General features: G+C 49.5%; 1 protein-coding gene and 1 pseudogene across 3 annotated transcripts; both read right to left on the bottom strand.

Annotated features, from left to right (window-relative positions):
- Positions 1–3,288: 3,288 nt before the first annotated feature.
- On the bottom strand, positions 3,289–4,404 carry LOC128561016 (zinc finger protein 778-like; annotated as a pseudogene).
- A 133-nt stretch (positions 4,405–4,537) lies between these two features.
- Positions 4,538–8,896, bottom strand: ZNF778 (zinc finger protein 778). Of its 3 annotated transcripts, none has more exons than XM_053555351.1 (4): positions 8,566–8,896; positions 8,079–8,155; positions 7,382–7,508; positions 4,538–5,301 (listed from the first exon to the last, which is right to left on the bottom strand). In XM_053555351.1, exons 1-4 carry the CDS (start codon positions 8,738–8,740, stop codon positions 5,039–5,041), a joined length of 642 nt encoding a protein of 213 aa, XP_053411326.1. In that variant the 5' UTR covers positions 8,741–8,896; the 3' UTR covers positions 4,538–5,038. The 3 variants fall into 3 exon arrangements, with proteins under 3 accessions (XP_053411326.1, XP_053411339.1, XP_053411333.1); XM_053555364.1 differs by having other exon boundaries at positions 4,538–4,855; XM_053555358.1 differs by having other exon boundaries at positions 4,538–7,508.
- Between the last annotated feature and the right edge of the window lie 5,319 nt (positions 8,897–14,215).

The following is a 14,215-nucleotide window of genomic DNA, read 5'->3' as shown; positions in this document are numbered from 1 at the left end:
CAAGATGAACCTACACAAAAGAGTAATCCCTCTGTGGAAAAGGTTAAACTTCAAAGTACAACATTAAAACCAGTGAACTACAGCTACTCGGGAGGCTGAGGCAAGAGAATCGCTTAAGCCCAGGAGTTGGAGGTTGCTGTGAGCTGTGTGCTGCCATGGCACTCTACCAAGGGCCATAAAGGGAAACTCTGTCTCTGCAAAAAAAAAAATTAATTAATTAAAAAAAAGAAAAAAAAACAGTGAACTAAATAAATGCACCAAGTGTCGACACACCACGGCCTCACTCAGACTGGGAGACAAAAAGTGCTACCAAGATACCAGTTTCCAGGTACTGTACTTGGTGGTTAGTGCGTCAGCTCCATACATCAGAAACAGCGAGTTCAACTTCACCTGTGCCTGATTAACAAAAAATAAAGTGAGAGTTATTTTTATTTATTTATTTTTTTTGTGGTTTTTGGCTGAGGCTGGGTTTGAACCCACCACCTCCAGCATATGGGACTGGCGCCCTATCCCTTTGAGCCACAGGCGCCGCCCAAAAGTGAGAGTTATTTAAAAAAAAAAAAAAATGATGCCAGTGTTCCACAAACTCAGCTACGGACTCAAGGCAATCCCAAAGTTTTTTTTTAATAGAAATTGAAATACTGGCTCGGCGCCTGTGGCTTAAGCGGATAAGGCGCCAGGCACATACACCTGAGCTGGTGGGTTTGAATCCAGCCCGGGCCCGCCGAACAACAATGATGGCTGCAACCAAAAAGTAGCCGGGCCTTGTGGCAGGCACCTGTAGTCCCGGCTACTTGGGAGGTAGAGGCAGGAGAATTGCTTGAGCCCAGGAGTTGGAGGTTGCTGTGAGCTGTGATGCCACAGCACTCTACCCAGGGTGACAGCTTGAGGCTCTGTCTCAAAAAAAAAAAAATTGAAATACTGTTTTGTTTTGTTTGAGTCAAAAGTCTCAGTATGTCATCCTGGGTGGAGTGCCGTGGCATCACAGCTCACAGCAACCTCAAACTCTTAGGCTCAAACAATTTTCTTGCCTCAGCCTTCCAAGTAGCTGGTGGGACTACAGGCACCCGCCACAATGCCAACTATTTTTTTGTTGCAATTATCATTGTTGTTTAGCAGGCCTGGGCCAGGTTTGAATCCGCCTGCCCCAGTGTATGTGGCCAGCGCCCTAACCACTGGGCTACAGGCGCTAAGCCGGAATACTGTTTCTAAAAGGCGTACAGCAGAACAAAAGCCAAGGACAGTCAAGACACACCTGCTTCTGTCACCAACAGACACCATCAAGAAAGAATATGCACTACCGATCAGGAAGACAACTAGTTTTCATAACGGCATGTTTATTAGAGTTACATTATAGTTAAGTTTTCAAACTCATCCTAGAAAAAGTGCTACCTACCTCACTGCTGAGTATCACTACCATCACCAGATGGCTGAAGAGAGGAGCTCCTGGTGACTGGGGTGACACTCAGCAACGAGGCACGTAGCACTTTCACTAGCATGTTCACAAACTTAACGGTCCTCCCTTGTACCATGACAGCTCTGATGGCCATTCCAGAAAGAGTTCCAAAATTGCTTTGGGGTGGACTAGGCCCTCAGCTGAGATGCACTCAGCTTCCCCAGGGGAGAAGGCAGGGCCATGTGCGGGCAGAGACTGGGGTCCTGCCACTGGTGCTCCCAGCAGGAATCCAGGCACAAGGATGAGCCTAACTTGTGGGCCACCTCCACCTGTGACAGGTACTGACTCTCAAGCTCTTGGGAGCACCCTCCTGCAGTCCGGTAGTCCTGCAGGGTGTACAGGACTCACTTCAGACAATAGAGACGGCAGCCAGGACTGGCTGAGGCTGTGTCACTGCCAATAAGGAGCGATGGGACAAATAGCAGGGCTCAACTTCACCAAAGAGCCACAGCTTCCTCTGTGAGCTTCCTCTCCAGGTAGCCCCCAAGGCACAGCCCTCCTCTCCAGCAGAACCTGCTGTGCTGTGACTCTCACAGCCACCCCTGGGTGACCGAGTGCCAAGAGGCCTCAGGAGCTGTGGCCCGATGGGCACATGTGTAAGCTGAGACGCCGGAGTAAAGAGGTACACAGACACAGGTCCCTGAACTGAAACCCTGTGGTACTGCCTATGTGGCCCTAGGGCCACTCTCGGAAAGTGGCAACAGTGGCATGGCATGGCCAGATTGTTGGGAGTTTCTGCTTTTGCAGCACACAGATGGACAACTCACACCCTGAAAAGGTGTCACCACCAGTCCCCGCAGCTGCTGGATGCTTCGAGGGCTGGACCTCTGGCTCAGTGGCAACATTCAGGGTTCTCATAGCTGCCTGCAAGGCCTGATGGTGAGACTCCCACCTCGCCAGGGTGCAGGGCTACGGCACTCCCCACAAGGTCACGACTCGGGGTACCACGTGGCACACTGGCTATCACTACTCCCCTCCTCCACTCTGCCCTCCTGGACTCTGACCTCCCAGCTCTAAGGATGGGTGTGAGAGGGGAACAGGAACCATCAGAGTGTCTCATGTCCCCACCTTGGCCTGTGTGAGCCACTGTAGGTGGATGCGTCTGAGTGTGGCACTCTCACCAGTGGCCCCACGGCCACAGAAGGAGCACATACAGACCCCAAGGGCCCACCTTCCACAGGCTTCCGCCCAGTGGGGCAACCAGACAGCAGGGATGTGGCTGCAGGCAGCTGTGACAAGTCAGCCAGGAGTGACTGTGAACATCCAAAGTGTACCCACAGAGCTGTGTCTGTCCACAAACAAGCTCCCGGCACCTGGGGCAAGTCCCAGGTCCTGCCCTGCAGTCTCTCCTGGGTGTGAGTCACTGTGCCAGCCAAAGGCTGAGGAGTAATGTGATGGGAAAGACGATGTCTTCCCACACCTCTCGCCTCCGTAAGCCTTGTCTCCACTGTGAACCCTGAGTGAGCCTGGCTCAGGACTACATCTCCTCTGCACTCGGAGGTCCGCAGAGTGAGGAGGCCCCCCCAGCCTCCGTAAGGGCCATCCATGCTGCCCACACAGTCCAAGCCAGGGTTCTTCCACACTGGGCTGTGATCAGGTCCCAGTGGTTCTCCTGTGTCCCTCAAACAGGACAGGGCATCCCTCAAATATCTATCTTCAAAGTGAGCTGCCGTAACCTAGGGCTTTCCACGGGCTTCACGTTAACAAGGCTTCTTGTCAGCATGCATCGGATGACTGAGGTGTTAAGACCCCAAAGGCTTTCCACGTGCAGACAGGTCCCCTGCAGTGTGGATAATGGAGGCTGCCCTGCTGGGCCCTGTGTCCCACAGCCTTCACACCACAGTGTGAGTTCTCGCACGGAAGGCCTTCCCACACTCCTTACACATGTAGGGCTTCTCCCCAGTGTGGGTTCTGATGTGTTCGGTCAGGTGTGAGGAGGAAGCAAAGGCCTTCCCACACTCTCTGCACCTGTAGGGCTTCTCGCCAGTGTGCGTCCTCACGTGCACAACTCGGTGGGAGGATGTGGCAAAGGCCTTCCCACATGCCCCACACCAGTGTGGGTTCAGATGTGCTCGGTCAGGCTTGAGGCCACGGTGAAGGCCTTTCCACACTGCTGACACCTGTAGGGCTTCACTCCAGTGTGAATCCGAACGTGCTTATTCAAGCAGGAGGAGCTTCTGAAGGGTTTCCTGCACACGATACATTCAAAGGGCCTCTCCTCTGTGTGTGTTTTCAAATGTTCATTCAGCAGGTAAAACCTACTGAAGGTCTCCCCGCATTCTTCACAAGCATGCGGCTTCTTTCCAGTGTGTGTGTGCTCATGTTTTGAGGCCTGAGCGCCCAGTGAAGCATTTCCCATTCTGACATACATAGGGCTTCTCCCCAGTGTGGGTTCTTGCGTGTTCAGTGAGGCTGGATGCAACCGAGAAGGCCTTCCCACACCCCCCGCACCGGTAGGGCTTCTCCCCTGTGTGCGTCCTTGTGTGCTCCGCCTGGGCTGAAGGCTTTGCTGCACCGCCCACACGTGTACGGCTTCTCCCCTGTGTGCGGCCGCAGCGCATGGTGAAGGCTTTCCCACACTGCCCACACCTGTAGGGCTTTGCTCCTGTGTGAATTCGAATGTGGTTATTTGGGCACAAGGAATTTCTAAAAGGTTTTCCACAGACTTTACATTCAAACAGCTTTTCCCTCCCGTGAGTTTTTAAGCACTCCGTTAGTAGATGAAACTGACTATGGGCTTCCTCACATTCCTCATGACCACAGGGCCTCTCCCCAGTGTGTGTGTGGCCCTGGTCAGAGGGGCCCGAGCACTGGGGGAAGGCATTTCCATACCCCTTATATTGATAGGGTTTCCTTCCACTATGAATTTCTACCTGAGCAGTTAGGCTGGAAGGAAGAGCCAGGGATTTCCTAGCTCCGCATTCGCATTCGTAGGGCTTCTCCCCAGTGTGTTAATTTTAAGATCAGAAGGGGACCTAGGGAATTCCCCACATTCCTCATGTCCATGGCCATTCCCTGCAGCAGGCCCCGCCCAGCCTGTAGGGAGGGTGGGGGCAACCCCAAGCTGTTTGCCTCCACTGAGTTCCTCTCCAGAGAGCTTCCTGAGTGTGCCCGAGGGCAGGGCTGAGGCCCAGCTGCCTCCCCGCTATGTCCCTCACTCCTTCTGTGACAGGCACCCTCTGGACTCAAGCTAAAGGCGTTTCCACGCGGAGTCAACATAGAGAGTTCCTCTCTGGTAGAGGTTTTCTTGTGGGGAATGAAACATTTCCCACGTTGATCAGAGAAACACATGTCCCCTGTGTCTTGAGTTCGAACGCATGTGGAGAGGCACGCCCCCTCGCCACAAGTACCTCTGCACGGCTCACAGTCACAGGGCCCCCTTCCACCACGGCTTCCTCCCTGTTGGTGAGGAATAAACAAAGATTAAAGGATTTCTAAAACTGACTTACAGATTTCACCCACTGAAGAGTTTTTGCCGTGTAGATGCTTTTAAGCTGAAAGAACCTAAGAACCTGTGTCACCTCCTCTAATCCCAAGGGATTCCTACAGACTTCCACAGAATTGATCAGAATGTCCAGCTAGTCAGTTACACATGTGGCAATGAACGCTCCAGGGAACTCTGAAGGGCCAGACTGGACGCACTTCCAACCAGAGCAGCCTCTGGAGATGTCCTGGCTTTGGACCAGTGCTGCAGGTCTCTGCAAGTCCCATAATGGATTCGACATTCTTTTCTGAATGTGGCAAATAAAACTGTCTTGTTTGTCTTACCATCTTAATCCCATTGGATGCTTTTGAACAAATAATGGTCTGCAAAAGTGCTGACCCACTGGTTTTAAGTTGCCATTCTGAAGTAAAACAGAAAAAAAAATATGGGGTTACAGAAAAAAAGGGTAGGTCAAATAAGTTAAAAATGGTAACACATATTTGCTCTAGTTTTCACCTTAAACACATTAGAAAAATAAAACAAAGATTAACTTGAGCGGTTCAGCTATGTCTAAAATTTGGCAATCACAAACTTTGCTTGCCAAAGTTTAGTCAAGTTTAGAAATTTTTTTTTTTTTTGAGACAATGTCTCACTATATAACCCCCAGTAGAATGCCAGGGCATCACAGCTCACAGCAACTTCAAACTCTTGGGCTTAAGTGGTTCTCCTGCCTCAGCCTCCCAAGTAGCTAGGACTACAGGCGCCTACCACAACACCAAAAAAGTCTCACTACGTCGCCCTTGGTAGAGTGCCATGGCATCCCAGGTCACAGCAATCTCAAACTCTTGGGCTTAAGTGATTCTCTTGCCTCAGCCTCCCAAGTAGCTGGGACTACAGGCGCCCGCCACAACGCCCAGCTATTTTCTTGTTGCAGTTGTCATTGTTGTTCAGCAGGCCAGGGCTGGGTTCGAACCCACCAATCCCAGTGTATGTGGCTGGTGCCCTAACCACCAAGCTATGGGCACCAAGCCTTTTTTGTTTGAGACAGAGTCTCTCTCTGTTCCCCTAGGGTAGAATGCTATGGCATCACAGCTCACAGCAACCTCAAACTCCTGGGCTCAAGTGATCCTCCTGCCTCACCTTCTTGAGTAGCTGGGACTACAGGTGTCCACCACAACACCCAGCTAATTTTTCTATTTTTGGTAGAGACCGGGTCTCCCCTTTGCTCAGGCTGGTCTCAAACTCCTGAGCTCAAGAAATCCTCTCACGTCAGCCTCCCACAGTGTTGGGATTACAAGTGTGAGCCATCATGCCCGACCCAAGTTCAATAACTTTTTGACAGTTCATTCTATGAAAATTAAATGTAGAAGTAAGCAGAAACAGTATTATCAAGTAAGGAAGGTAGGAAGGCCTTAATAAACTCAGAAACAAAAGAGGAGCTCATCTATGAGATCAAGGGAAAGTCTGCATCAGCGGAAAGGAAATTTGGGAAGCTGGAGATGTCCTAAAACTCCCAAGTCCAAGGGCCGCAGGTGTGTGATGTGGTGCATCTCAAAGCGTTTCCCTGTCATGCTCCGAAACACGCTGAGCCTCCCGCTGGCCAGCACAGCTCAAGCTCCCAGTTTTTTGTGCCCCAAAGAAACTGGTTATCACTGACCCTGACACCCACATCACAGCCAAGGGCATATTTAACACATCAACAGCCATTAGAGTCAGGAACTACTCTTCACGTTTTCACGTAACTTCTCACATTACTAATTTTCAAGTTTTTATATTACTTTTTTATGTCTCTATGTTTTAGGATTGTTTTGTTTTCTATGTTTTTGTTCTATAGCCTCACCATAGCCTCAAGGACAAATTTTCTTTTTTGTGTGTGTTGTAGTCAGTGTGTTAAAAAACAGTAGGATTAATCCCAGCACTCTGCTGGAGGCCGAGGTGGGTGGATTGCTTAAGATCAGCCTGAACAAGAGGGATCCTGTCTCTAAAAATAGGTGGGTGTGTGGCAGGCGCCTGTAGTCCCAGCTACTTGGGAGGCTTAGGCAGGAGAATTGAGCTCATGAGTTTGAGATTGTAGGGAGCTGTGATGAGGCCACAGCACTCCAGCTAGGAGTGACAGAGTAAGAACTTGTCTCAAACACAAAACAAAACAAAAATCCTATAAGACTTTTATTCAAGGTAAGTACAAAACTGGGGCATCTTCATTCACTTGGAAAACCACTATCCGGTGGTTTTCAACTATGGAGTGAGTCAGATCATCTGAATGGCTCAGAGGACAAGCTGGCCAGATCCTGCTTCCACTCAGTGTGTGTGTGGGGAGTGGGAGAGGTGGGAGTCTGGAACTGCACATTTCTAACAGAGTGGCAGTGATGCTCTTGACCCTGGGACCATGCTGTGAAGATCACCCTGCTAGATTAAAGCCCATCAGTGCAGTGACTTGCCTCTGTTCTCAAGTCCATAACACGCACCATTCCAGGAGGCCAGAGGAGTGATGGTAGCCTTACCTACTGAGGCCAGGTTCTTGTAGATCTCCAGCATTACCTCTCTGTACAGATCTCTCTGAGCCGAGTCCAGTATGTCCCATTCCTCCTGGGTAAAGCCCACAGCCATGTCATCAAAGGTCACTGAGTCCTGCATTGTCACACACATGCTGGTCTGAGCCAGAGAAAACGTCCACTGGGGGTCAGTGGGGAATGAGGAGGGCTCCCCTGTCCACTCCTGGGTCAATGGTCCTAGGAACTCTTCTCTGTCCATGCTCTCACACCACCGAGCTCCTCCAGTCAGGGGCTCTCACGGCACTTAAACACAGGAGCTTACTTCTCTCCCTACACGAGATGGGGAGCTCTCCTCTCTCACTTCCCTCTTTTGTAGCATGATCCCAGGCACGCTGCAAACACTTGGTAAATGGTAGCTAATGAATCAATTCCTGGAGAAAAGGACCCTGCCTCCTCCTCACCATGCGTCACAGTGCTTAGCAGAACCAGAGACATGCATCTGACAGCCCAGGGGCCGCATTGAAACATGGGGATGTTTTCCCCCTAACACATACTATACAGAGGCTCCCCTCCTGTGGAAATTCACTAGAGACCCAGCCTGCAGTGGGGCTCTGCTTGCTTTTAGAAGCTGTGGAGACAATCCTCCTTGGTAGAGGCGGTAAGCCATTTTTTAGGAAGACACACTGCAGTGCACCTGACAACTCACCAGACAGCCAGCCGCCACCCTAACTGCCCATGCCTTTTCTTCATGAAGGCAGGTCAGGTCCCTGGAAACTAGACCTCCTGGGAAAGAAAGAAGGCATGAGGACCCCAAGCTGGTGGCGACTCACACATCCTTGTGCCTCCAAGTCCTTCTATCCTATTAGGAAGTTCCCATAGTGCTCTGCGCACTCAAGCACACATCCCACTGCCATATACTGCTGGGGCATTCTGTCTCACCTGAATCAGGAAAGGGGTGGGAGGTGAGCTGCCCATCGGGAAGTGGTAACATCCTCACATTATAGGTAAGGGACTCCAGCCCAGAGACATTTCTTTTTCACCCAGGGCCCTCATGCCAGAGCTGACTTGCACAGCAGCACACTCTGGCACATGTCAGTCCCTCCGGAGTCCACCAGGAACATGACTGCTCAGGCCAGACCATGGCCTCTATGCTGAGGAGGGACAAGCAAGGGACAAGCATGACCAGGACTCACCCTGGGAGACATCAATGGCTGCAATCCCAGGGGGCTGATGGTGAGAGGTGTTGGACACTCCTATCCTAGATGCTAACCACTTCAGGGAGGGTGGTGAGGCCAGAAGGATGGCACAGTCTCCACCCCTCAGGGTGGAAGGGACTCTGCAGTCCTGTTTCACATTGATTGCAACCATGAGCCATCAGTCAAGCAGCAGCTGTCTTTCCACAGGTGATGTACACGGGAGCCACCAAATCAGCTCACTCCATGAGGGTCAGGGACCTCGGCTATCACCTTATTGAGAAGTCAAGTGGTCAGAAGACTGGGCAGGGGCCTGGCCCACAGGAGCTCTCTAAATTGTCATCACAGTCCTTCCAGCAGATAAGCCCCTATTTGATAGCTAAAAATTCAGAATCAGAGAACACCAGGTCCGCTGTCATCTGCTGAGGACGTGGAGTCAGGACTTGGATGTGGGTTGGCCTATCTCAGAAGCCCAGAGCCCCGAGTTTGCCGTTTCTCTTCCACGTGATCAAAAGGAGAGTTAGGTCTGTGCTGCTGTCATCTTACAAGGGCACTAAAACCCTGACATTTCACAGGGCTGTAAAAATAAATCTATATTCCTAGCATTAATTATACTTACTACCATGTGTTCAAACTCGGGGTTCCTTGGTGACAGGCTGACAAAGGCGTTTAGTTTGGTGGCTCCTTAGACTGTTCTCTTTTCAAAAAATGAGGTATTAATGATATATAAAAATCTCTGCCATAACACAGTCCACAGAGGTTTGTCATTCAATGCAACAACAGACTGGCCCACTATGGTAACATTATGTTGATTGAATCCGATGGGCAGAAAATAGAGAATCCTTTAGATCCCTTTATAAAAAATATGCAAAGTAGAGGTTGGGTGATTCAGAGGCCACAGTTTCCATGCCTTTAGTGGTCTGGGTTATGTAAAGACAGCTTCTTCCTCACATCTCTTCACCTATGATCAATAAAGAGGCACAACGCCCCACAGACCTTTTGAATTTCAGAGCAACATATCCAATATTCCACTGTGTTTTAATGGTCTATACAGTGGCCCCATCAGGCTTCCAGTTGTAAATGTGGACCACAGTGAATTCAGGCTGCAGGACAAACTTCTCAACACTTTGTCCAAAATACCCAGCAGATACAGATACTAGAACTATGGTAAACAGGCTGCTATAGGAAGCCTCTGGCAAGCACTGACAGGAGACTTAGAGCCCTCTTGCACTTTAGGGCAATGCCAGCCCTCTTCAGCAGGGAACTGTCTTATTATTATTATTTTTAAGACAGAGTCTCATTATGTAGCCCTCGATAGAGTGCCATGGCATCACAGTTAACAGCAACTTCAAACTCTTGGGCTTAAGAGATTCTCTTGCCTCAGTCTCCCAAGTAGCTGGGACTATAAACGCCCACCACAACACCCAACTATTTTGTTGTTGTTGTTGTTGTTGTTGTAGTTGTCATTGTTGTTTGGCAGGTCTGGGCTGGGTTCGAACCCGCCAGCTCCTGTGTATGTAGCCAGCGCCCTAGCCGCTGAGCTACAGGTGCCGAGCCAGGAACTGTCTTACTTTGGAGAAGCAGGTGTGGGCGTCCCCTGCACAGCAGACAGCTGAGAAGGAACATCTGACCACAGGACAGGAAGCAGCTCCAGCACAACCCAGTAGAGACCTATGGCCTCAAAAGCATAAAGTACTTAAGACCAGGCCTTTGCCAACCTCTCCTCTTGACCTAATTACAAGTTTACAGGAAATTGCAAGAAATTAAGAAATATTTAAACACACTTAGAGAATACAATCAGAAACGTCTGAGTGTGCGATTTTTCAAGAGAAATCTGACTCTTCAAAAGTGAGTATGATGGAGAAGCCATGGTAACCCCGTCAGGTCCAAGGACACTGAAAGACCACAGGAATGTACAAACCTTGAATGGGTCTTAGGTCCAAAATCTGCCGGCAGCCTAACTTGGAACAACGCGGGAAATTCTAGTTACTACAATAGACTTAGATGACGTTATTATTTTTAATTATCTTGGGCAAAATGCTGAGATGCGAGTATTGCTGTTTTAGTAGGACAACGTCCATGTTTGGGAGATGCTTTACTGAGTATTTGATGGTTGGTATCACGTGTGCAATTCATTCTCAAACGCAAAAGGTTTCTCTTGGATAGGGAAACGCGCACACGCTAAACATAACTATTTATTTTCATCGGACTCGGATTTTTTTAAAGAAAAGCATGAGAACAGCCTCTCGCGTAGGAGCCGGGCGAGAAGGGCGCGCGTCCCGCGTCCACAGGCTTGTTGCCACCTGCAACCCCGCGCGCTCCTACCCGAATACAGGGTCCAAAATGAGCAAAACCGCCCAATAGGAGGCCGAATCCTCCGCGGAAATCTTCGGCGGAAGGAAGCGGGGGCCCCTCTGGCCGTCACTCACCCCGGCGGCGACTCGTCCTTCCGGAATGGCTCGGGGCCGCAGCCCGGGGGCGGTCAGGCCAGAGTGGGCGAGCCGGGCGACCTCATCCGCCCCCGCCCGGCCGACAGCCTCTGGGAAGCATTTGGCTGTAGCACAGCGGCGAACTGACGTCACTTCCTCTTCCGGCCCCGGTCTGGGAAGGCGGGAGGGAGGAGCCCTAGGCAGCCCCGGCGGAGCTGGCGGTGGGAGCCGCTGGCCGCAAGTTCCGTGCGGGGCTCCCCGTCGTACCCCTTGGCAGGGCCCGAAGCCGGCCTGAGTCTAACAGCGATTCCTTTGCAGTTTTAGTATAACTTGTGTAAATTTCCATCTTTTTTTGTAATGTGTTTCTGTTATTTTTGCAATCTTACACGCTCTGGGATCCCCTACGGCACGTTCCAAAGTGCCACTGACACCGGGCATTCTCCCCAGGGCTAGTCAGAAATGTGGCACCGTGCAGCAAAAGTGATGAAAGTTGTGTGGTCAGACACGGGTGCCGAGGTCCCTACGGAAGAGCAGCTTACAGGTGACCGGGAAGTGCCAGCCAGCTGCGGACCCGCGACTGCCAGAAGCCTTTTAGTTATAGAGAGGCAGGGAGCGGACACAGGGCCCAGGAACGTGTGGGAATTTCGTTCCTAAATGTGGTGTTTCATATCAGTGGAGCACATGTGCAGTTCATAATGAGCAGTGCTAAGACAACTGGTTAGTCATTTGGGAAATTATGAAATTAAATCTAGACCTCACGCCATATAGAAGAATAAACTCTAGATGGAAAAGAGGTCAAAATGTGGGGGACAAACTGAAACAAAACTCTATACACACACAAGGTGTTCGAGTGATTTCGTGGTTGATTCAGAAAAAAGATGTGAGCACAAGGTGGCAGCAGAGCCCAAGCTTCAATTTAGATGGCCTGTGAGAGGTTTGGGCTGCACCGTGGGGACATCCACAAGTTGGAATTGGGGTCCACTGCTAAGAACAGGTGTAGGAGGGGAAGACAACTCCCAGGGAAGAAGGGCATCAGAGGAGATTTATGTGACCAGGTGACGTTCCCAGCAGCCTCCCAGGGAATCTCCTGGTCAGTAAGATTCCACTTTTAGGAGTGGAATAGGCATTCATAGACAGAAAGTAGATTAGAGGTTACTAGCAGGTGTGTGTGTGTGTGTGTGTGAGAGAGAGAGAGGGACAGTGTGGAGTGGGGAATTATTGCTTAATGGATACAGAATTTCTGTTTGGAATGATGAACAATTTGTAAAAAGACAATGGGGATGGGTACACAACACTGTGACTGTATTTAATGCCACTGAATTTTTTAGTTAAAAATGATTAAATGACAAATTTCATGCAATACATATTTTGGCATCATTTTAAAATTTAAAATTTAAATCCAAAATTACTCTAAAAGAGACAAAAAGGAAGCAAATCATTTCTCAAAGATTTCAACACAGAATCACCACTTGACCCAACAATTTTAAAACTCTTAAATATGTGCCCAAAAGAACTGAAAACAGGCACTCAGGCGAATGCTCTCACACACGTCCATTGAAGCGCCAGTCGCAAACAGCTAAGAGTGGAAACAACGCAAGTGTCCTTGGGGAAAGGAGCAGATAAACAAATGTGGTCTGTCCACATAATGGAATATCATTCATTCATAAAAAGGCAGGTAGTGGGGTGGCGCGCCGGTCCCATATGCCGGAGGTGGTGGGTTCAAACCCAGCCCCGGCCAAAAACCACAAAAATAAAATAAAAAAAGAAAAAGGCGGGTAGTACTGATATGTGCTGCAACTCGGATAAAACCCCAACAACAGGAAAGGAAGTAAAGGAAGGCAGACACAGAAGACCACCGTGATTTATGATTCCATTTAATGAAATGTTCAGAATAGGCCAACCCATAGAGACTGAAAGCAGATTACTGTTGCCCAGGGCTGCTGGAGGAGTGAATACAGAGTGACTGCTTGATGTGTATGGCTTTCTTCTCTGGTGGAAGAAACTTTTTTTTCTTTTCAGAAAACTCAGAACTTTTTTTTCTTTTCTTTTTCCACTACTTCCATTTGATGGATAGTGTGGTACTATGCAATGCTATGTGGTACCATACATTGTGAAGCTGACTTGTACACGATAAAATGTTTAGTATTATGTGAATTTCACATCAATAACTTTTTATTTTTTTGAGACAGAGTCTCACTATGTCACCCTGGGTAGAGTGCAACACAGCTCACAGCAACCTCAAAGTCTTGGGCTTAAGCGATTCTCTTGCCTCAGCCTCCCAAATAGCTGGGACTACAGGTGCCCGCCACAACGCCTGGCTATTTTTGTTGTTGTTGTTGTTGCAGTTGTCATTGTTGTTTAGCTGGCCTGAGCTGGATAGTGTATGAAAACGAACTAGTAGTTAGGAAACTTTATGAGTACTGCACAGCATCTAGTACAACTTTCTTTTTTTATAATGGAAAGAATACATTATTTGTATTTTTTATTTACTAAATATCAATTCGTTGCTTGGTTTCCCTGTATATACATGGCTTATAATTTTCCTCTTGCAAAATAAATAAATAAACAAAACAGTGGAGAATAAATGTGACTTTGGCCCAGCAAAGTGGCTCACACCTGTGATCCCAGCACTTTGGGAGGCTGAGGAGGAGGATCCCCTGAGGCTAGGAGTTTAAGACCTGCTTGAACAAGAATGAGATCCCCATTCTCTACAAAATATTTAAAAATTAGCCTGGCCTGCGCCTGCGCCTCAAAGGAGTAGGGCACTGGCCCCATATGCCAGAGGTGACAGGTTCAAACCCAGCCCCTGCCAAAACTGCAAAAAAAAAAAAAAAAAAATTAGCCCGGCTTGGAAGTGGGCACCTGTAGTCCCAGCTACTCTGAAGGCTGAGGCAGGAGGATAGCTTGAACCCAGGAGTTTGAGGCTGCAGTGAGCTGTGATGACATCACCGTACTTCAGCCCAGGTGACAAAAGTGAGACCCTGTCTCAAAACAAACCAGCAAACCACACACGCCCCGCGACCTTACCAGCTGGAGGATGGAGGACTCCGCCGGCGTCACAGGCGTCGGTTCTCCCTGACTGATGTACGAGTGAAAAGCCATTCCAAGAAAATTCGCAGAAGGACGAATTCAGAACGTGATGAGGTAACTTTGAAGCTCACCTCGCAGAAGAACCCGATGGTCACCTGCGAAGTTCTGAGACCCAGAGGAAAGCGCTGGGC

This window comes from Nycticebus coucang, chromosome 2, assembly GCF_027406575.1.
Source record: "Nycticebus coucang isolate mNycCou1 chromosome 2, mNycCou1.pri, whole genome shotgun sequence".
Lineage (NCBI taxonomy): Eukaryota > Metazoa > Chordata > Mammalia > Primates > Lorisidae > Nycticebus > Nycticebus coucang.
This window is presented reverse-complemented; position numbering and strand designations above follow the sequence as displayed.